Source organism: Nannospalax galili, unplaced genomic scaffold (assembly GCF_000622305.1).
Source record: "Nannospalax galili isolate Female #2095 unplaced genomic scaffold, S.galili_v1.0 scaffold198, whole genome shotgun sequence".
Taxonomy (NCBI): Eukaryota; Metazoa; Chordata; class Mammalia; order Rodentia; family Spalacidae; genus Nannospalax; species Nannospalax galili.
In genome coordinates this window covers 2,282,505-2,307,444 of record NW_008341748.1, presented here as the reverse complement: position 1 = coordinate 2,307,444, position 24,940 = coordinate 2,282,505, and the positions used below count along the sequence as shown (strand labels likewise).

General features: G+C 38.0%; 1 protein-coding gene across 5 annotated transcripts in view; it reads right to left on the bottom strand.

The window, feature by feature from the left end:
- Window positions 1–24,934, bottom strand: part of Aff2 (AF4/FMR2 family member 2) — a 560,677-nt gene extending 535,743 nt beyond the window's left edge. For all 5 annotated transcript variants that reach the window (XM_029565511.1, XM_017799178.2, XM_029565512.1 and 2 more), the window contains exon 1: window positions 24,604–24,934. In XM_029565511.1, coding sequence (XP_029421371.1) covers window positions 24,604–24,650 — 47 coding nt within the window. In that variant the 5' untranslated portion in view covers window positions 24,651–24,934. The remainder of the gene's footprint in view (window positions 1–24,603) is intronic.
- Window positions 24,935–24,940: the final 6 nt, after the last annotated feature.

Sequence of the window (24,940 nt, the reverse complement as noted above, 5' to 3'; positions counted from 1 at the left end):
TCTCTCTCTCTCTCTCTCTCTCTCTCTCTCTCTCTCTCCTTCTCTCTCTCACACACAAATGAAAATTTGTACTTACTTTTATACAGTTACTAGGGTCAAGGTTGAAAAAACTATTAACGGAGTTATTTTTCTTAATAGAATCCCAACATTTTTTTCCATTATAAGGTTCAATTACAAACACACCAAAAATACCAGAAAATTCAATTACTGCTCTTTTAGAACAACACTTTCAATGGAGAGTGATCAAAAACATTGGCCAAGCAAATAGACTGAGTGCTTTGTCAATGACGACTCCAATCTTGGGAGTTTCAGCCCCCAGCAAAGTGCAGCTTCCCAGGACAGGCATGCTGCAAGCTTCCTGCTCTTTGGAAGGCATGTGTGGCTCAGATATACAATGTCTTTGTATTTATGTATCATGAAAACCTGATAATGGAAAAGCACTCTTTATAACTGGCCTCTAAGTTTTTCAGTTCGGACTTTGTTCGTGTATTTCTTTAAAGATAATAATATTCTGGAAAAAATTTACATGACTAAATGTTAATGGAAATCAAGTATCTCAAAATCTGTCTTTAGCCCCTCTGCATCTTTATTTATGAAAATGTTTTAAATTGAGGAAAGGATGGTTCTGGGAAAAGAATTCAACCCTACAGCCAAATTAATGAGTGAGACTGACAGTTTAAAAATAATTTCCCCTGGCAATTCCATATGGTGCATTTGGAGAGGCAGATTTTAATACTAAGTTCCTGGGAACATGCTCATCTGATGGGAAGTAAAGATATGAGAGGTAAGCCAGACGAGTAGCCTCCCAAAGGAGAATATTTTCTGGAAAATATAAAGTCATGAAAATCTTTCTGAAATAATGTTTAGAATGCCATGATTCAAAATGGAAAGACAACAACAATTTTTATTCTCCTTCCTTAAAAATACTACTTTGAAGTCCACGGTGCAGTGGTCGGGGATATGGACGACTCTCAAACTACTAGAATCGCCACCACATGAACATACATGCATGTGTTCACTCACTCAGGGACTTCAAGAGGGCTTGTGTACAGTGCTGAAGTGGCAAACAGTAAGTTTAAATGGCAAGAAGCAAATCTATGGTGTCCAGTGCTTTGAATGAGAATCATACTATTTCCTCAGAGTGACTCTGAAAGTATGAGAGTGAAGTGGGGGCCTTTCCAAGTCAGTGCTCAGACTTGTTTCTCCTTACCCATGTCCTCATCTCTACCCAAATGATTACCCTAAGGAGTATGTCATTACTTTCTCAATCTGGTGAAGCTGGGTCCAAGGATTTTCTGGAGAGGTGACAGGGCTGAAACATCTGCTATGAACAACAGGAAAGAGAAAGGAAGAACAGTTATAGTTCGCTTTTCAACGTGCACAATTTAAAAACTGCCAAAGAAGAAAGATTAATATTTGGAAATTATTTTATGAGCACGCGTTCCAAATTTTTTGCATGAAATCAAACAAAGAAGGCTTCATCTTTGATCCTAATTTCAAAACACTTCTTATAAATGGTTTCTAACATCTTTATCTGTGCTGTAAAAGAGCTATTTTCACTTGAACCACACAGTATATAATTGAAGTCAGAGTTGTAAATTACGAAGCCATCTGTCCTTAAGCTGTCACAAATCATACATGGAAGAGCATATGTATAATGAAAATAGACTGACAAACTTTTTAGAGTTTACATGTTTCTGAGTTAATTAATCCTGTATCCCACACATTTCCAAGATTTTTCAACAATATGTTTGATGAATTGGTTTAATTATATGAAATGGGGTATGTGCGGATATTGTTGGTTTATAATGTCACTGTCACAAATCCAAAGAAAACCATGTAATTGACTTAACCATTTTCTCTCAAAATAATGAAAAAAATGCTTATCATGTAATGAAAATAAATATTCTTATCTTACAGAGAACTTGAATCCATCAGCCTCATTTTAATTACTTTGTTATTAATGTTGAAAATAGATATTAACACTAACAGTTACCATTTTAATTTTAATGGGGATTTCGATGCATGTACATCACCCTTTCTGTTGTAGTCACTAGCATTGAATTCCAATGAATTCAGAAACGTTGCATGTTTTTCTTTCCTCAGTTTCTGCTTTCTTTAGTGTGTGTCTATGTATCATAAAGATCGATTATAAAAATCAATAATTTATGCTACTGTATCATAATGATTTGCAAATGAATATGTGCCAGTAAGTCAAAGTCGCAATTAGTGAAAATATTAAAGTGATAATATCAAGGCATAAGGATATGAATAAACTTTCTTTGTGCTTTTCTTTCACACTGGGACAGCGCTTGTGATGCTGCTCCTGGACAGTATGACTTAGTCTAAATGCACATCAATAATCAATCCCAAGTAATTATTGCGCATTTATACAAGAAACTGGGACAGAAACTGTACAGCTAAAATTTGGGGAAATACCTGAAATGTATTTAAAATGTAACTGTCACTGAGTGCACCCCAAAACAAATGGAAAAATACGGACTATGAAACTTGAAAGTTGTCTGCAGTATGTTCCCCAAGCAGGAAAGAGCTGAAATTCTCCTCCAAAGCCTTTTCCTCGTCACTATTCTAGGTACAATGTATTCTTGTTTCTATAAGCAAGAAAGTGCCACCCCAGAACACCGACTATCTCTTCTTGCAAAATAATGGCAAAGAATATTCAAATCATGCAGAACTGCCTTTATCATTAGATGGACAGGAAGGAAGTGCTGATCATTCTGTGCCACTCAAATGAACACACCAACCCTCTCACGTCCTTCTGTGACAGCCCACACAGTTAATTAAATATAGCACCCATGCACTGGCAGTCCTTGGAGAAGTGAAGGCTTTAGGTCCAGTAAGGGCAACCCATGTTTCCTCTTGCCATCAGGACAGGTGGTCAGCATATAACAGTCTCCATTTTACTGTTTTGCATGTGAAGTTATTCAGGGCATACGTTGAAAATGAACAACAGGGAGCTTGTACAAGCCCAAAGGCAAACTGGAGCACATTGAGGCACAGTGCAGCCAGCTGCACATCCTTGTTCAGCTACCAGCATGGAGGGAAAGGCTTTGGCACTTCGACAATATGGTGACAAATGCTGACACTCTGACAGATGTTTCACTAGAAGCTCTTTCCCCACTTGCAATCCTGACCAGGTCATGGCATGAACTCTACAGAATGCTCCTGCAAATGGAGACGGGGTAGTATCCTTGGAGAACACCAAGTCCTTTTCATAGGCATTGCGCCTTTCAAACCCAGTCAAGAATCCAAGATAGAACTTGTTTGTCTACTTTCTTCTGTTTCTCACACTGCATTCATACATTCATAGGCTGCAAAAATAAGTTTATCATCATGTCCAACTCTGAAATATTTATATGCAGTTCCGTGTGACCCCAAGTGAGAAGCCAGATGGTCACTTAACCCTTGAACACACTCAATAAATGACAATGTATTGACATAGAAATCCCCGGAGACACTTGCATATAGTTATACAAACTATGTAATGTAATTTACTTCTGATATTTGTTAAAGTTTATGAGGTGAAGACTGTATCCAAACAGCCCAAACAGTATTATATAAAACATGCATCAATATTAGTTACAGGAGGCAGTCATACAATTTTTAAGAAAACTTTTGGTGTAAGGGTAAGGCAAAAAGTTTTGTGTGTTTTTCTTTTCAGGCTATGGAACCATTTTGAATTATTTTTAAATATAGCTTTAATTCTAATAACTATTGGATGTTGCATCAATTTTGTACCTAAATGGGTCTCTCCATGATCAAAAAGTGCAAAAATGATGGGTTTCCTTTCCAATGCTATGTGGTATGTGGTGATCCACTGACACTCATCTGACCCCGACTCTTGAAGGCCTGTTTTCCTCAAGCCAAACTATTCCGAGGGGAAATCAGACTTTGGATAGCCTTGATTCTACGTCCCACAGTAGGCCAAACACTGAGAAAGGGCTGCCATTAACTTAGCAGTGCTGTCATTGCGCTTAACTCCACTGACTTCCACACAAAGACCTCTTCTCAGAGCCTGTGTTTGGGTCATTATAGAATGAGGTTGTCAGAGGGCTTTGTGATTGTAACCATAAACAAATTACTTTAGGAAAAAGGCCAGTGCCACCAGCCACAATCAAAGAGATTGTTCAAAAGTGCTCTTGATTACTGTATATCAGATTCCTTATTAAACGGGAAAAAAGAAGTAACGGTAGGTGAAGTGATTAACATTTTAACAGAGATTTAATGGCTACAGTAAAAGACAGGCTGAAGAATGGATGGTATTCTTTATTTAAGGCATTTCTCTTTCAGATGACAAATTAAGAGAAAGGTCTGTCTTCTATGAAATGTTCAGGGAAATTTTGGTCAACAGGAGTAAATTCCCCGTTGTGTTCAAATTTACTTGAAAATATATTCTACTACATGCAAAGCAGAGACAGCTGAGCTGCGCTAAGCAGAACCAAGAGATATGACCTGCTGAGCATAGTCAGGCCAGCACAGAAATGCGAGGGCCTGATGCCCACCACCTGGGACCCTCTGGTACACTCTGCCAAGCAATTAAAAACTCAATCCTGTTGGGTATTTCAGCTTGTTTAGCCTCGGCAAAATCAGACTTTCTGATGGGAAGCAAGGTTTGGGTTAGTGGGGAAAGTTTTTAAAAGCTGATTTAAAAAAAAATGCACACAAACTCCTAGAACATCAAATCTGTCTTACAAAACAACATTTTGATGATTTCAGTGTAAATGAATCAGAAACATATGGATTACATTTCCCTCTGAATGCACAGGGGTCTCAAAATTAAAGAGGGGAAAGAAAGGCTTCAGGCAACATGCATTTGGGGTTTTTGCTAAACCCACAGCATTTGAAAAGAGGTCTAATGGACTGTCAGGCCCACAACACAGCTGGGTGAGTCCACTCTGGACACTGAGACATTTTATAGGTTTTTAAAATGTTAGATAATTAAAGGCCCATTCTTTAAAATATCTAAAATGTAAGTTGATTTTATGATTTTTTCCCTTTAAGTGTACAAGTGCTCAGGGCAGCTGGCCTTGGTTACTGTATTATAAAAAAGGAATGCTTAAAATAAAATGGCATAATTTGTTTAGACAAAACAGTCCTCAACCAGACAAAATGGTTAATAGTAAGAAATCTTATTTGTATATATGGTGAAGAGAGGTGCAAGGGGGTATGAAGGCCAATTATATTAAGAGTTCAAGTTTCAGAAAAACTTAGAACCAGCTAGCAGATATATGTACATATGCTTATATGAGTATATTCCTGAGTACATGAAATTGCATATGAAAACATGTATGTGTGTATACACATAAGTAAACATTATTTCTTACATATATGTATATATATGTGTTGTAATAATCTATACGAGTATAATATACACACAGGTAACCATTATTATAATCGATGTATTTCCGCATGTCTCCAAATGGAAAACTTTAATGTCATTAACTGATACCACATGCATATATGCTCGCTAAAACATAGCCACATAAAGAATTCAAGTTCTCAGAATTTTTAAGCTCTCTTATTTTGTTTCATTTCATTTTTCTTGTAATTCCATCCACTTTATATGATTCTCATATCTTTATGAGTGGGAAACATTTAGCAATCAAAACTGAGTTAGAAATTGTTGCAAGTCGGGCTGGGCAGGGTAGCATATACCTTTAATACCAGCTCTCACAAAGCAGAGGAAGGTGGGTCTCTATTAGATCCAGACTAGCCTAGTCTACATAGCAAGTTCCAGGGCAGTTGAGGCAAAGAAAGAAAGAAGAAAGAAAGAAAGAAAGAAAGAAAGAAAGAAGGAAGAGAGAGAAAGAGAGGAAAGAAAGAAAGAAAGAAAGAAAGAAAGAAAGAAGAAAGAAAGAAGGAAGAGAGAGAAAGAGAGAGAAAGAAAGAAAGAAAGAGGGAGAGAGAGAGAAAGAGAAAGAAATTGTTGCAAGTCCATTAAGAATGTGTTCAAAGACTGCAATATTTACTCCAAAGCTCCCACCACCCAGAGCTAAAGGCCATTGTGGAAGAAGGGGTGGAAAGATTGTAAGAGCCAGGGCTTATTCATGAACATAGGGAAGCAGAGCCTTTTAGGCTACTGGAAGCTTACAAATGTGAACATGTGGCAATGGTGGCACTGAGCACAGGACCCATACCAACTCAATCACACAAATGCCCAGAGTGAAGCAAAGAAAATGGGTGGTGGGTCAGCTCTAGTCTTAGAATTATTGGAGATTGATTACTACCGGGTGAAGGAGAGTATGTCTTGCTTACCATCTCTAGACTAGACTCTAGTGGATTAATTTGCACCAAAGGACATCCGGGTGCAAATAGTTGACTGAATAGGACTTAGCATGTATGGCAGAATATATGAGGTCAGGTTGAGGGGTATGGATGGGGAGGGAGTTCTAAATTTGGTTAAGAACTCCTGTATAAATGTACAAAAGCTCAATAAAAAATTCAAAAATAAAAATAATAAAGACGAGTAAGGTTCTCAGGACTTATTCTGAAAATACACAGAAAGACCAATACTTATTTCAACATGGTATAACAAAGAAAAATAAGATGCTTAGATTTTATTCTGAAAACACACAGAAATTAAAAATATAAGAGCAACAAACACACATTTTCCATTATAAGAATATAGCTGTCTTAGCCAGGCGTGGAGGCACACACCTCTAATTCCAACACTCAGCAGGCAGAGGCAGGTGGAGTTGGAATACTCATTGTTTGCTATATTTTATGTTACAATAGTTTTATTCCTTATCCTCTACCTTGAACTCTTCCATTGGCCAAAATATTGTGAGCCACTGGACAAAATATTGCAAACTGTTTAAAGTGAATTTAATATGATTTGATTTGTGCATTATTTTCTGATAATTTCACACTTGAGCTTTGCTTTTCTCTTATGAGATGTTGAAAAAACTCAGTAACTGAAACAGCCTCAAAGGCCATCTGGTTCAGTATTAACATAATGCTAGAATAACCTCAACAGTGCTCCTGATAGGATCATCTAGTCCTTCCTTAAGCTAAAGACACATGTACTCCCTAAATTTAAACACTACTAGGAAACCTAAACTCCAATGGAAAGTGACCAAACATCTAGACTCAGATCTTCCTTTCCCCCAGCAAAGATGCAACACAGATAAGACCATTGCTCATGGCAGAGTACAGAGCATATTGAATTATTATAAAGGTCTCACTTAACAGAAAATGATACATGGTCACGTATAATCTCTGTCAAGGAAGATAGACACAGTGTCAATGATACATTAGAAATATAAAATACCACTGTTAAATTAAGTAGACTAAAATTCTCAACATAAAGGGCCTCATCTGTCATCCACACTCAACAATGTAGCTATCAAGATCAAATCAGTCCTTTTGGCAAAAAATATCAATACTGTACCATTGAATGTAGGGGTTTCTAATAAGGTACCAATAATGAACTAGAAGAAATGGTTTATTGAGTAATGACTGAAAAGTTGCAGTAATCAACAACATCATGGGGGCTTGATTCTTACTTCAGATTCCTCTTGTGCAACAAGTAAAAAAGGGAGTACCAGACACTGACAAAACAATTCAAGACAACATTGAATCAGCCTTGACTCCTGGCAGCCACAAAAGAAAGCCAGATGTCCTGTGCCATGAGTTTCAACATATGATTGATGACTGCAGCCCTTTGGGAGTAGAATTTTTGGGGAAAAAGTGGTGTGTGTGTGTGTGTGTGTGTGTGTGTGTGTGTGTGTGTGTCCAACTAATTCTTCCTGGGAAAGCTTTTTTATATTTTTAATTTATGTGTGTTTTGCCTGTGGGGTGTGTGTGTGTGTGTGTGTGTGTGTGTGTGTGTGTGTGTACCACACGAATGTCTGATGTCTGTGGAGGTCAGAAGAGGGTGTTAGATCAGTTGAAGCTGGAGTCACAGTCTTCTGAGCCAAGCAGTGTAGTTTCTGGGAACTGAACTGTGGTCCTTTGCAAGACCAGCAAGCGTTCTTAACTGCTGAGACATCTCTCGAGCCCCAAGGGATATTTTTTTTTCTGTCATCATAAATGCTGTAAGTTCTACAACCAGAAACATCTTCACATGTGACCTAGAATATTGTATAAAATATAGGACATCTTTTCAACCTATATAATTTTTAAATTATTTATTAATCAAGGGGGATTTACACAACAGTTCCTGGACTATCTCTTGTTTCTGACCCATAATTGATATCCACAATAGAGGTCAGTACAGGTGATGAATAAATATATGAAAGGATGCCTATTTCCCATCCTCAGGAGGTATTAAAATTGGAATTTCATTCACCCCAAAGCCAGAACATCACAGACTGTAAGGAGAGTGTGACTACTTGAGGCTGTATTGTCAGTGATGGGATTCAGACTCAATCGCCACTTTGTACGATTAACTGAGAATCATTTCTAAGGAAGAACTGCTTTCAGAGCATGTAAGTAGTAGCTCGGTTAGTTGTGGCTATTGACAAGCAACATCTCAAAACCCACCTCTGAGTAGCTACATACTAGTTTGTCTATTATCTACCTCTGTGATCTTCAACAAATGGGTCAGTCTTACTGGGCACCAATGTTAAAATGACAATAGAAAACATGTCTAGTATCTCACTGAAAGGTGTAACAGTTTGTGCGTGAAAAATGTGCAGTTAAGTATGTGATGTGTACTAGCTGCTCAACTCTGAAAGCAACTGTTATCTGTCAAGCAATGCAGATAGATGTATACAGTTCCTCGGGAGGCACCAGGACTCAACATTACTTATGTAATGAAACATTTCCTGATAGTTTTTTTATCCTTTAGGGCTCCCGTGTAGTGGCAATTAGAGGAGAGCCTACCTGGAGAGATGTTACCCTGAGAGAAGGTGGTAAAGATTTGCTTCTGAGTCCAAGTTCACCTAACAAGGTGATGCTCTACTTAATGGGGTAAAAAAATAGCAAGACCTTCGGGAAAAGAAATAACAATGACCTCACACCCATATACATCCAGAGGGCAACCAGAGTGTCTGTTTTTTCCCAAGTCACGAGAACCCAGTGAAGGCAGGAGGGCTGCCTGTCCATAAACTAAAGAGGTTAGATTGTTCTGATCAGCCTCCAGGGAAAAGCTACAACGAAGGGCTTGAATCTGTAGGAACATCATTTTTTCTCCACCCCAAACAGAATTTCTTTCAGAGCTGCTGAAGTGGAATGGTACTAGCTGCCTTCTGAGGTTGATGTTGGATGCCCAGAAGCTCTTAGGCTAAGAAAAGGTTTGGCCTCGCTCTGAAGCTCCTTAATGACCTTTATAGTTTCAACGTTCCATAATACTCCACTACTATTGGAGCGAGCTATTAACAAGAACCAGTAGAAACTTCTCTCTTCTTTGTCAGCTACACTGCATTAGAACTGAGCCACAGCACCATTTATTGCTGAGCTTATAGACACCACTGGAATCAGTTCATGCAATTACATGGCAATTGATTGTATATCTTTTCTTATTTTATAGCTTTTATGATTTTTAACATGAGTTTTTAAAATTATTTTTATTATTTTAATTTTATGTGTATGAGTGTATTGCCTGCATGTATGTGAGTGCACCCGTGTCGTGCAATGCCGCGGAAGTCAGAAGAGGGCTTCGGATTCCCCTGGAACTGGAGTTAAGGATGGTTCGTAGCCACCATGTGGGTGCTGGGAATTAAACCCGGGTCCTCTGCAAGAGCAGTCAGTGCTCTTAACCGCTGAGCCACCTCTCCAGCCCCACATTTGAGTTTTTTAAATACTTTATTATTTTTATGTGTATAAGTGTATTGTCTGCAAGTATGTAAATGCACGCATGTTATCCAATGCCATGGAGGTCAGAAGAGGGCATCAGATACCCTGGAACCAGAGTTACAGTTATTAGCTGCCATGTGGTTGCTGGGAACTGAACCCAGGTTCTCTGCAAGAGCAGGACATGCTTTTAACCGCTGAGCCAACTCTCCAGTCCCACATTTTAGTTTTCAAATGGAAGATTATCACAAGTTAAAAATCTGAGTCTCACAGAGAGCCTTAATTCTCCTGTTAATAGAAAATGGAAGAATATAAAATATCAGTATCACAGCTAAGACAGCTAAGTTGTCCTTTCTCTATGAAAATTATGGTTAACACTGGAAATATGAACAAGTTCGCCTTGATCTATCATAGCAGTACAACCAAAATATCCAGTGTTTTTCAGTTAGTTGAAAATTAAGCTTTAATAATTCAACAGTTTGACTTAAAGATGCTTCATTGGATTTTTAATTGATAGGTATTAAATCAACAAAACCAACATTTTGTACCTGAAACTTAGAATACAGTGAAGCAACTTGCAAGATATTAAAAAAATTTGTTTCCTGATATTGTTTCCCCTTTTCCTCCAAGACAGCAAACAGAGAAAATTGTTTGTCACCCTTTCAAAATCAACTTATGAAAAGTAAACACTGCAGATTTTTCTTTGAAAATAATGTTGCGTTTTGTCTAATCTCTGCAATCATTTAGCATAGGCTTCAGTATTCACTACAATCTTTATTTTCCTCATAAGATGCAGTCTTTAGGTAAAATTAGTTAAATGACTCCAAGAAAATAATATCTTTCCTCTTTCAAAAACCTGACATAAGTATTCAAGATCACTTATAAATGATAGGGGAAAATCTACAAGTTTATCAAAAATAACAGATATGATTATAAAGAAGATGATGTAAAAGGGCAGTGATGCTGACTTCATGGGTTATCTCTTCCCAACTGGTATTCAAACTAGCTAAGGAATCAAGTAAAACAGTAACTACTAAGCCATTCATCAGAATAAATGTCAGGCATTTCCAAGATAGTGAAAGAGGTGATAAAGGACAATTGTGTATTTATGAGGAGCAGCAAGTCCCTTCCACAAGACCTTTTGAAATCCACTGAGCACTGTGTTCACACGAAGGCAATAGTAACATCTTAAAGTATTAAACTTAAAGAAGTCAATTCAACTTACGATTTTCCCCACCTACAATGCCAGCCCCTAAAATGTACCATCCTCACAGGAAGTCTTTATTTCAAGAATAAAGTTACATCCAAAATGTATACAAAGGTTAGAAAATGTGTGAGTGAATACACATTGACAAAGCCACATTTCATGACCCATTTCATTACCCATTCCCATCCCACCCATTCTACAATGGAAGACTCAGTTCCAAAGATTCCCACAATGTACAGAAAAAGAGGATGGGCAAGACATCAGGGAAAATAATCCTAACTTTGGCGTTACATTTTTCTTCATTTTTCCTCTTTTGTATTTATACCTATATGGTTTCTCTTGTGATCACTGTTAAGCAAATATGACTACTGGTGGAGGGAACGTATGTTTTCTTTAAGGGAGTGACACTAAATAGGTTGACTAGGCTCCAGTGGTTGGACTCACACCAAAGGACATATGGGGATACAAACTTGATTCAATAGGCCTTAACGTATATGATAGAATACATGAAATCTTATGGGGAGCTATGAGGGGTTCGGATAGGGGAGGAGGTTGAAACATGTTCCATATGTATTGATGAAATTTGCAAAAATTCCAAAAATTAATATTCCTTAATATAAAAGAAGAATCACAGTGAGCCCATGACTTTGGAGTACATCCAAGAAATCATGTAGACGTAGTTGTTCACTGTATTTCCCTGTCTAATTCCAGTAAGTTATAGAAAAATAAAAACAATAACAATAATAGTGTTAATTTATTTAAAGCTCCATGAAGATTTATGAGGAAGACCTTTTTCCATCTTCTGCCACTATACCTTGGTAGGGCACCTGAACTAAAGCATTTCTGAGAAATGCCATTAGCCATGAAGTTTCTGACTTTTGTGTCATTTATGATGCCCTTGGGGAGCAGGTCCTGCCTCAGAAAACCAAGGTCCAATGTTCCATAAGGTTCTCATTATAGACAGGAATGTGCCACGCCAGATGTACTGGGGGTTGTCAAGCTCTCTGAACCCTCCCCTCAAAACCCCTCATAAATTTTACAGAATATATTGCTTTTCCTTGAATTTTTATGATTATGTTCAATTTAAGGAAACTTATCCCATACTTCATCATTTACCTTAGGTTTTAAGAGGTATATGATGTCTATGAACTTCTTCAAACTTTTTCAGCACCATGTTTTTTTATATATTTTAAAATATAAGCCCACATATTTCCATCCAACCATGAATGCAAAGCTCCCCACTTTCGTTTATACTGCACAAGCATAAGCTAGACAGATTTAAAAGTTTTTCGGATGTACAAACTTATTTTTCCATCTTCTATTCAGCCATTGAACCTAATGAAATACTAGGATTCCAAGTAATTAATGTGTAACAATCATATGTGTGGTGACACAAGACGTTTCAGATATATATGTTTGTAGCAGGCACTATTGTGTTCACAAGGAAGACTCCTCCCACCTCAAGGACAATGTCATGACTGCTCATGGTGAGCTGGAGTAGATCAAGGTAATGTTTAGTCATTCACAATATGTTACTTTGTTTATTTTACTAAATTTAGTGCATTTGTTGTATAATACTTAGCAGGGTTTTAAAAACAAAACCAAACATCAAAATTAAACTTCTCCAATTTTCATATATTAAGAGCAATGTCTTTAAATACATTCATCTATCTCACAGTACATATGTTAATTCTTAATATTATTCACAAATCAGTCTTCTTTACACACCCCAGAAATCCAGAGGCTGGACTCTATAGTCTGTTACCATCTAATGGGATAGGAAACGGAAGACATAAAGAGTCTACTCTGCCCACAAACACTGGGGATAGGAATAAGTTACAAAGACAGATGTAATACTGTTCTAAATCAGATTATGAGAAGCAGACAAAATCACAACTTTATTCAATGTGTCATTTATCCTGAGTGACTAATGCATTATTTGTATGAAGTTCAAATTGAGCTTTGAGAAACTCTGAAATCAATCAAATGCCCTACTTTATGTAATTTTAACAGACAGATCCCATTAGGATTCTACTATGCATGGCTGTCGGTTAAAACCATTGACCAGTATCCTTATAAATTAATCAACTGAGGCAATGTTCGCTTGGCTGTCATCGTTTGCTACTAATCTACATTTAGAATTCACTTTAACTTTTCAAGCCTTTTGAGTTTATCAAATTTTTCTTCTTTGTTCAAGATGTATGAGTCAATGTAACTGTTTACAAAAGCCTGTGTGGTTGAAGAGTGTAATGAGCACATTTTTCAATGGCATTAGAGTGTGCACTGGCATTTCATTGTGATTTCTGGGTAAAATGTTAATCAGAACCCAATGAAAATGATCTTCATTCTTAATGAGAGGTTTTATAACTTGTAATCTGAATATATTTTCATTATTGAAGTTCAAACTGTCACAGAACTTAAAACAAAATAGCTAAGTATCTAATTGTAGCAAAGGGAATATGGTTAAGATTTAGCCATTTATTTTTTTAAAACGCATACCATGGCTCTTGCACAATTTTTGCTAGATCTCTACCTAACTCATATGCTTGATCACTGTTTGAGACTTATTTTATTGAAAGTCCATTAAGTACCTAGAAACTGTACCCCCAAATATATTCTTTAATATCTGGTTAACTTAACCAGATGAGTATTTTGTTGCCATTAAATTCTGTAGATATCCTCATTACCCAGGGTCTTTCTGGCTTTCTTCTGGACCTGCATGCTGTCATCTTTAAGTTTAGATTATGGAAAATATGTTTAGCAGATTTCTAACCATATTATAATTACTTTTAAGCCATCCATCAAATCATTATCAACTACATTTCTGCAAATTCAGGTCACAGGTCGTGGTAAGACCCCAGACCCCAATCGCAAGAAACTTGAGTTTGAGTCAGGGCTTTATAGCTTACTATTTGTGTGACTTTGGGACTTTCTGGGGTGAATTTCTCTGATCTTCAGCTTCTCAGTAAGTGAAATGAGTTCAAAGCACCTATTCTTTAGGGTGTTTGCTTAATGAAGGCATGTGGACAAATGCAGTGACCTAATGCACTCTATGTACTTGTTCTTTCTTCCCAACTATGACAGCATCTTACTGGGCTCTTAAAAATCAACACATGGAAACTTTCTTGCACATCCTTGGGATGAAATTGTAATCTGAATCTTCCAGAGGCATAAATAGAAGGCGTGTTCCATCTAAAAGTATATGTTTGGAAAACCCAAATCCTAGGTTAGCCTGTGAAGCAGGAAAAATATAAAAAGTCTTCTGGTTTAGTGTGTAGAAAAATATTCAGTAAAAGTTGAAAGCATGTTCTTCTTCACTTTGTACAACAGAAAAACTCCAATTCAGTGATCACAACAAGCTAAGACCCTTTTTTTTCTGTGTTGGGGATGGAACTCAGAGTCCTGAGCATATTAAGGAAGAACTTTATCACTGAGCCTCGGCCAAAGGCACTTTATTTAAAATCCTGAACAATTACCATAAAACATTGTGATATATGTTAAATGTAGTTATAAACTGTGACAAGAAAATACTATATATAAAAATGTAAAATTATGAGTTTGATAGACTAAGGGCAATTTGACATAGATTTTGCTTGTCAACCATGAATTCTCAGTAAGAATCCTTTCAAGAGAGATACATGTAAGGAACATTTCATTTATAACATTTTAATAAGTCCACTATTTCTGGAAAAGAGCTAGTGAAAACGCATCTCAGTTCGTAAACCTACTTATCAAACTGTAAACTTTACACTCTTCTGTTAAACTTCAGATTTCCACTTCTAAATTACTTCTTCACAAATTTGATCACATAAAGTATGAAGCAAGTTATTTTATATTTACTTACACATACACACAAAAATAAATGTCTACTGTGGATCAGATATGAGTTCAAGCACTTCAAAGAAAGCAGTGCCTAGAACTGACATTGCTAACTTCATTGAGTTCAATTGTGATGCTCGAATTAAGTTCAGATCTACAGATCAATGTAACCCTGAATTTGCTGCTCACATCAAAGAAGAGCAGAATCATTAATCCCTTGTTGGGGGAGACACCTGGTCAGTTATGCTTCATGTTTAATTATGAATTTAAACCTGATGCTAATTTACCAAAACTTCAAACTGATTGAGAAAAGTTCATCATCTAGCCCAAGGCAATCCCACAGCAGAGCCCCCCTGCAAGAACAGACTACTCTATCATGCATTTATCCCAGGGCATCATATTGGTTAGCAGAGTAGCTAAAGATCTGCTTGACTTCTACATTAATTTCAATTCTTCAGAATATTGTCTTTAAGTGACCTGCTATAAGTCACTGAGGCCGTGTTCCAATTAGATAACAAAAATTAGAGCCTATCACCTAGGAATAATTATTTTCACTTGTACTATTAGCATTCTTACTGGCAATAATTCTGTCTTCTCACCTAGATTTAATAATTTGAAGATCTAGCACAATGACTGACTGAAATTAATAAGTGCATGATGTTATGCTCTGAACTGAGAGGTTATTGTTACTCAGAATCAAGAATTAGAAATAAAAAAGAGACATGTTCTCATCCCTCAAAAGAACACAGATGAGTAAAGACATCAAGGAAGTGAGGAAGTGTCTGTTCTGCAGCCCAGATAGAAGTACAGTACAGGAACACAGAGGAGGAATAATTTGATCAGACTGGACAGGAGTATGAGGATTTGAAGGGCAGAAGAGTCTTGGAGGTGTGACTGTATGGCTGCTCCATAGAAAGAGAGATGAGATGTGAAGGATGAAATAGCTAAATCATTATTGTGCTGGTCAACTAACCATAAATACAGATGGCAATATCAGTTAATGGTGTAGCAGCTTACATTTTCTGGAAAAGCAATGGAGAAAGTGAAATATTTTTACATACCTGCTAAATAAAAAAATCATTTTTTAAAAAAAGAGAAGGATAAAGAGAAGCTATACTTGTGGTTATAGCTCAACAGCCATGGTACACATGTCTTTTGAAAGTAGTTATTTGGCCAGGTAATTTGCCAAATTGCAAACATTTATTTAATGGCTTTGGGAAATATTTTCATTTGGTGTTTCTCTGAATAATGTTTGCATCAATGTATCCACATCTCAGAGAGCGAAAATAGTTATTGAGAGTTTTGTGGCTATGTCTCAGCAAATGGTGGTCAGTGTTAAGGACAGTATCCAATTTGCACAGCAAAAGGGAGCTCTGGCAATTTTGCGATAAAGTCAGTTGTTGCATGTCGAGTGCTGGCTGCTATAGGCCTTCTAAATAATGCCACTTTCACTATCTCATTTTTGTATGGTTGACTGAGTAGTTAGTTTTCAAATGGGATCACACTCTATAGCCCAGTGCTAACCTTGAACTCTGTAGCCCCAGACAGCACTGCAAAGTTCTTGCCTCGATCTCCCAAATGTTGAGATTATTGGCAAGCACCACCAAGTCTGCCTCGTCATTCCGTTTCTTTCTGGATGCTGATAACAGTACTAAATGCACTTCATGGGCCTGGATGAAGATTGTTTCACCTGCTGTATGTCAGTTTATCTCTCTTTCTGAGCTCCTCTTTTGCTTACACTGTGTCACACTGTTTCCCCACTTTTAATCTGTGTTCCAGTGTCAAGTCAATGAGGCGACAGAGACCTTTGACATTCTCTTCCACTGCTCCTAAAAGTGAGTCTAACAGAGCGAGTGGGTAAGTCACTTTCCCATGCTGAGGCTCAGTCTCCTCGTCTGTACTATGTAAGCGTAAGACCAGCGGATCATAAACAGACTTCCAGCTTGAAGCAGTAGGTGCTAGGAACTGATTAATGTCTATGCATCAGAGCCAAGCATTTTGCCAGCAAATAAATAATAGCTAATTGATGAGACCTCTCCATGGCACTTCATCAGAGACATCCATCATGCTGAATCTAATTTAGTTACTGTGGCTGTGCCGACCTGGCATGAAAACAATCAGTCCCGTTGGAAAATTAATTTGTTCAAAAATTAGTTGACTGACATCCTGGAGAGGGGAATAAAGTGTATGTGATTGCATTTTTCATTGTTCAACAGATAGTTAGACCATCTTGCATTCGCTGCCACGGTCTAGAGGTTAAACTGACCTAAAACATGCTCCTTCTAAGTGTCTGATTTGATCAAACCATACCAGAAACCCAAAGAGAAAGAAGGTATCTCACTCCTAGAAAACTTCTGCCAATATTTGTTGGTGCCTAAACTGCAGTTTCAACATTGCTAGAGTAGTGCTTTGTTTCTGGTTATATAGATATATGTCTATATCTACATATATATCGCATATATATGTGCAATTTCATTGGTTTTCCAGGAGTTATGCTGCTCACAAGACAAAGAATTCCCACTCCAAGAATAGAGTTTAATAAAGATCACGAAGAGAAACAGTATCTGTTCCTGAGATCGGCTTTTTACTGAGGAGGATTGATGATGTTAAGAATCATTATTTTGAAATCTAACAAAGCAAACCATTCTTCATTAGATGGAAGTGATATGTTTTGTTTTTCTTTGCTTTTCTGCCTTTTCATTTTTGTCCAGCAAAAAGAACATTGAAAAATAAGCATATGACTGATTTTGACTCCGTAATGCAAACAAAGCCTATTTCTTTAGCTTATTCCCCACTGTATGGCTTATAGACCAGCACTTGCCTACTGAAGAACTGAATAAAAGATTACTTTAAATCACTAGCTGATTTTCTTTTTCAAATGAAACAGAGTGTACAGGTATATTAAAAATAGCATTCCATAACCTAAGTAATCCATAATCAAAATCAGATTGTGTCTGTAGTGCTATTGTCAGCTCTGTGTGAGCCCATGCCATTTTGTTTAAGCTCATGGATAATTTTTCTCAGCTCAGTGAGTTGGTAGATGTTAGCAGCTAAGGTCATTGGAAAGATTTACTTTAAAGAAATTCAACAATTTGGAGCATCACCCTCTCCACAGTGTGGTGTGCCTTTCTTTGAACATGCATATAAAATTTCATTCAAGTGCAACATAAAAGTTTAACATTAGAGGACGCAGTGCTGGACCTTTGTTTAACAGTCATGGTAATTTATGGGTTAGATCTGCTACAGTTAAGTAGAAAAACAGCCTTCTCATGATGAAATACAAGTCATAAAGGGTGAAAGTCAAGGCTAGCTGAAGGAATCCCAACCTCTCATCACTCCTCTCGCATTCTTCTTCAACTTTCTCCTTACGGATTGAGACACAATACCAGTGCATCGACCCCTGTAAACCCATGCTTTAAAACTCATTCCTCTATGGTTTTGTCAGTGCTAAATCTATCTTATATTTCATAGAAATTATATGCTTTTTTTAAAATCACACCCATAATGTGGCTTCTATTTCTTTCTTTCTTATTAAGGTTCTTCGATAACCATCAAGTTTTCTCCTTATTTTCTGTGAAGGAGATCAGACTGCTAACAGACCTGACAGGAATAAGAATAATTAAAACGCTATTAGACAATCAGAGGTCAGTATCATCTCCTGTCCTTATTAAGCAACTATTTTTTAAAGATGTGCACTTGCTTGGAACACTCTTTGAGCCAAATATGGCACTAATGTAAATCAACAGATGGTTATTGAGTATACGTGAGGGGAAAGAACTGTGCTGGATGATGCAAGACAGTGATTCAGCATCCTTTAGGAAGCAATGTGGATGCTTAAACATATATTCTTTAACCCAACACTAGTGACACAGTGAAAAGAGCAATCAACACATTTCTTGAGACCATTCATTTACTGTGCAAACTCAAAAAGTCACTTAACCTCTCTGAATTTCAATTTTCTCCTCCAGAAAATGGAGCTAATCATATCCATCCATACAGAGCTTCACTGGTAAGGGAAGAGCAAGGAAGAGATGTAATATATTTGTCAAGGCATAATATGAAGTTTCAATCCCCAGGTTTGTGTCTCTAAATAAACCAGACAAACATGTTATGATCAATATCAGGTCTTCGAAATTTGACCACTCAAATTTAAATGGGAAATTCTCAAAAAGTTCACTTTCTCAGACTTCGGTTTTCATTCCTTTATATATAAAATGTATCCATTACTGCCATAATTTCAGTAGTTCCTCTGCATATATACATATATATATGAATATTTTTCATCCATACAAATATCTGGAAATGAGAGGAGTGATGATAATCAAAAACCATTGTATATATTCATAAAAAATGGAGTAATTAAATTCATTTTCTACAATTAATATATGCTGATAAAAGAAAGAAAGAAGAGTGCTAAGAGACTGTATCAGAACATGAATTGTTATATTTCAATTAAAAGAAAAACATATAAATGTTCCATGGCTGTTCAATTACATGGATATTCCACAGATTTTTTATTGTCCAAGTATAATATGTACAATGCAATCCAATCAGTTCAGTGAGAGATAGATACTTCAATAAATTAATACTCAACAAGATTTTGTGGAAAGGCACCTGATACAGTAGTGGATATACGTAGATTTCTGATCAAGGTCCACCACTAACAAGCTGCGTGGATTTGTGTAGGACATACATCCTCTCTAGAATCCTGTTTTCTCATCTGCAAAATGGTAACCATCCCTGAACCTTATAACAGTGATAAAATGACATGTCATTTGGAATGGCAATTCGACATGTTGGAAAGACTCTGAATCAGGATATCCTTGAGGTTGCCTCCATGTAGGAGAAAACCTCCCCTGCATCATTAAGCAGCCATGAGCTCTGAAAATAAGCACTGCCATAGGCCCAATCAGCTCATGAAGCTGTTGGAAGGATTAGGTGAGGTTGAATATTGGAAGCATGTGGTCTAGACTCCAGAATAAAGAATGATCACCCAAACTATAATAGTGATAATGAAACACACACAGACACACACACACACACATACACACACACACAACCTCAACCTCAAAATAGTTTTCCAAGTTAAATTTTTGAGTTCTTTAATCAGCAACATATATTTCTCCCATTTTCAGTAAATAAGTTGTTTTTCTGAAGATTTCTCTTTCTTTATCTCACAGCAACCACAAAAAGAAAGATAAAATTAGAGGGGGGGAATGCAATCACTGCCTGAACTGTTTTGTCTACATGACAAGCTAATCAGTATATGGCGATCATCTTCTTTGAAGTATGACCTAGAGTTACAAGTTCTTAGAAAACAACTTCTAGACTAGAATACAGATGGTCATTTTACTGGACTTTTAAAATGTTGAAATTATGTTAAATATGTATAAATAATGTCAAATATGTATAAATAATGAATATAAGAAACAGTCTTAGATAAGAATGATGGCCATACAATAAATGTTGACCACATTAAAGCCATGTGTATTCAACAATAATCAGCATGTTTAAATACAATATAATTTATATACGTCTATAAAATGATTAAATGTCTGTGGTCTTATTCATGTGTATAATGACAAATTCACTTTTCAGGCAGTTATTTTCTGTTTTGATTTGTATATTTGAAAGTTGTTAAATGTTTGACTGAGTCATTAGCCAAACAATTCATGTATAATTAAACTGATTTCTAACACGAAATAATTCACTTCCTTGTCAAAAGATGTACATTTAAGATCTAGTGAGACAGGTTTTATTCTTTTCGAGTATAAGTGGAGATTGTAGAGGGGACCTTCTCAGCAGCAAGTATCACCTCGTTCACTCTCTCCTCCCTATACATTCCTTTAAGAAACTGCGTCCAAAATGGTTGGCTGAGTGACTACTCAATCACATTAGAAAATGCGTATGATTCTGGGCAAAATCACAAACTATAGGCAGTCTCCTTTTAATGTATCACAGTGGGTAAAGGAGGAAAATAAATGGATGACAGTGGAAAACAATCCTGGAAACATTCGGGCCTTAAAGAAAATTAGACACCGCCAACCCCAAAGGTGTCCTAGTAGCCCTAGCTTGGTAAGGGTTGTAGTCCCTCTGTTTCTCACACTTTCTCATCCATGAACAGTCCTTTTCCACTCTTCTGGAGGACTGTAGCTGCAGAAGCCCCAGAGGACCTGTGTGGAACAGAGAGTGGGCGGAGGCAGATGGGCTGCTGTGCTACATAGGTCATGCCTGGCTGGAACTGGAACAGTTCACTTTTGTCTGGAAAGCAAGTCCCCTCCTCCAGCCCCCACAAGGTCGGAAAAAATCTTGGGAAAGTGTGAGGTGCTGGGGCAGGCCCCAGGGCTACCTTCATCCAAGGAAGAGAAGCCTCACTCGCATATGGCCCCTTCTCAGCCTTGACAGCTTCACACAGACCTTTGAACTTTCTATTTATATAACAGTTTAGTGAGTTTAAGTCTCTTCCTGTATAACTGCCTGTTTGCAAGCTTGCCTCTAATTAGGCTACTTATGTGACATCACATAAAATCTACACTTGATGTAGTCCTTTGCAGTAAGGAGGCCACTGTCACAATCACTTAGTAGCAATTTCTCCTAGGATTTTAAATATTTAGTGCTTGTTGTCATGGAAGTTTTCTTTTTATTGGTCTCAAGAATTTGTCTCTATTTTCTTCCTTTTTCTGCCTTCCTTCCTTCCTTCCTTCCTCCCTCCCTCTCTTCCTTCTTTCTTTCTCTCTCTCTCTTTCTTTCTTTCTTTCTTTCTTTCTTTTTTACCTGCTTCACAAAGAAACCTGGCATGTCACAAAACAATACTTAGTACTAGGGAAATAGCCGCTTAAAGGACAGGAAGCCCATACAATTTGTAGTCTTTTACATTTGTTTTTTGTCATTCTTAAATGGGGATTAACGACTTTGCCATTGCTGATAAAGAAGTCCAAATTTAGCCACAAGATCTGCAGACACCTCAAGTATTCATTTACTTGATTTACAAGAACACGTCTATGGAATGATTTAGATGATGAAATATCATTTTTTTCTCTATCTTTTTTTCCTTCTTTAAAAAAGGTAAAATGACATATTGTAGTACACACAGGCATCTGTGCCTCCCTTTCCTTTCACAGAATGGTTCATATTAAATTCCAACTCAGGTGAACACTACTCATGCATCCAGGAATCTTAAAGAACTTGAGCTTTGGCCCTTTAATGGAGTCCAGAGCATGACTCATTAAGATACTGTTGCAGTTTGTAAAATCCAGTGATACATTCTGTTATGCCTATGAGCACTCCCAGACACTGCACATACCTGCACACTACACCATCATTCATATCCCATCTTTTCCATGGACATTTGTCCTAACACATGTATATGTTTATAAATGGGCACTCATTTTTGATTTACTATAGCCACATGTTTGCAAATAATACATATGCCTGTTTATATATTGCCTTTCTTCATTATGTTTAGGGAAATGAGCTTGTTTTTACGCTGTCCTTGTGCATTTATTGTCAGACAGCTAGGGTTACAATAGAGACAGTTCCAAGCTTACTGTTCCACAAGTGAACAGATTTGATGCAAATGAGCTCCTTAACTTTGTGGATGTTTTCTATCCCTCTCTGTCTTTCTAGGGACTTGGGGTACTATCTGTCATCATTTTTAGGTTCTAGTTATTCTCACAAAATGGAAGTAAGCATATAAATAAATATGTATTTTCTGGATGTCCAACGAGTTGGGAAGGATATATAGATTTCCCTTAAGAACAATGTCAGACTGTTAAGTTCCTGAACCATGGTCACATTTGTGTTCCTTTTCTCTAGATAGGTGTTTAAACCAAAGAAGTACAACCACATCACAAATGTTTATAAACAGAGATGCATCCTAGATCATGTGTACAGAGGCAGAAGGCAGGTTTATTTATGCACATATGCTTTGCTATTTCATTAGTATTTTCTATCGCATCTACCAAATGACCAAGTCTGTCATCATGCACCAGAATGGATGTCATATAGTTATGGATCTGGAGGAAAAAGGGTTTTGTATTTTCCTCAAGAATAGATAGCCTCTCAAAAGAGGACCAGGGACACAGGTTCCTCACAAACAGAAATCAAACATAAAAGACCACATTCCCTTTAAAGAGTCAACTACACCTGAGTAATATTAAACTGAAATGAAAACAATAATATACGTACATTCTGAAACCTAATGCCTTATATATGTTTAAAATTTCAGCTACCCCTGAAATCAATTATAACAATGTCTGTTAAATGAACAGTGTTACCCATTCAACACATTAGGCAAATTATATGCAAATAATAATACTGCAGTTATCAGTTGTCTGCAAAATAATTTAGGGAGGCAGAGTAAAGGTTATATAAAGGAGCGTAATATTTAATTGAGTAGTAATTTCAGGGAGATTTAAAAAAAATTAATAATAGACTCTAAACATAGCATGCTTTCAGCACAGCTGATAAAACACCATATGGTTTTGAAAATGCCTTACAGATTAATATTGATATGTTTCAAGATTTATTTAGAATCGTTATAAAAGAAAATGTAAGTTCTGACTGTGTTGGGTTTGCAACCAAAGCAGTCATGAATGGTATAATGGAGCTATTGGCCAAGCATATGACCCTTTTTTAAAGAAGGAAATTGCCTAAAATATTACACCGACAAGGGAAATTCTTGTAAAAATACACAGTATTCACAGCCAACAGCTAGTAGTTTGAACATTGCAAAAGATTTCAAACTGTGGTGAGCAACATAGATAATTCTCACTACACTTAGAAGGGCAATAACCAAGAGTGCCTTTGTAGATCCGTGTCACCATGTCCTCACTTAAAGTCTTGGGGTTGGGAGGGGTGCAACTGACATGTTAAAATGTAGTGAAAAATAAAAGCTGGTAAGGTTTGTAGCACAAGGTGAAGCTCTTATAAAGTTATTAGACAGGCATATGAGTATTTATGCATGCGCACCCTCACATAACACAGAGTAGCAACTTTCTGGTTCTTCAGGCACCACTGTACCATCTTTAAGATACCTACGCAGCAACTTTAGGATATTTTGTTAAATGCAGACTAAACCTTGCAATTATAGCTGTGTCCTTTACACAAACCTAAGGCTGCCTCACACTGGGAAGCCAAAAGGGGTCCAGACACTAATTAATGTGCATTGACTTCGGAGCTGCGTACTTTGGGGGCCAACTTCAAAAAGCTCTATTCTTGAAAGCCAAGCGCTGAAGGCAACTGAACCCAAGGTCCCTCCCTAGCTCAGTGACCCCCGGAGACGCTGCTCCAAGTGCAAAGAACTTGGGTTGGATAGGCTTTAGGGAAGGATTTCTGTCTATGCCTTGCGAGTGGGGATGGAGGTTGCGACAGTTCGACAGTTCGGGCGGTGGCCATGTAGGCACGGGATGGTGGCCTCTGGCACCTGGCTGTCGCCTTCCCTCCGCCCCTGGCTGCAGGCTCTAGGCAATTGGAAAGTTAAAGCATTTCAGACTGGAACCGACCCAGTGTGCCGCTGGCGAAAAAAAGCCCAGCGGAGGTCATGCGGGTGTGTGGCACCAAATCTGCCAAGGACCAGATGCAACTCTTTGGACTTGGAGCGCAAATGTATGCTTTTGCCCGCATCCTTCCCTTTCTCGCACCTCCCCCATGCTAGCACCCGACCAAGGGGTCACTGAAGCGGGAGTCAGAGGGGTCTGGGAGCAAAGTGGCGTCCGGGGCGCCCCTAACTCCAGCTCTGGCTTCTCTTAACAAAGGCGAAAAGCCCAGATCATACCGGGGAGACCCGCTCATCCAAAGAGAAGGCAAATTTAAACACCTACCACTGCTGCTCCAAGTCCCAGTCCCTGAAAAAGTCGAATAGATCCATAGCGGCCGGGCGGTGGCGGGAGGCAGTCCCTGCTCTCTGCGTGTCTGCGCGGCTCCTGGCGCGGCTCGCTCCGCTGTCGGCGGCGCAGCTCTCCTGCCCTCCCGCCGGGTTAAAAGTGCTCGGGCCGCATCTACTGCGACGGCCCGCGCTCGAGGTACCTGGTCGTGCGCACTGGAGCGGCGGCGGTGGCACCGGGCGGACAGGCGCCTGACCGCACGCTGGAGTCGGCTTGCTCCCAGGCAGACGGCTCGCCCTGCGTCCCGAGGCTGCGGCGGCCGCCGCTTCGGGTT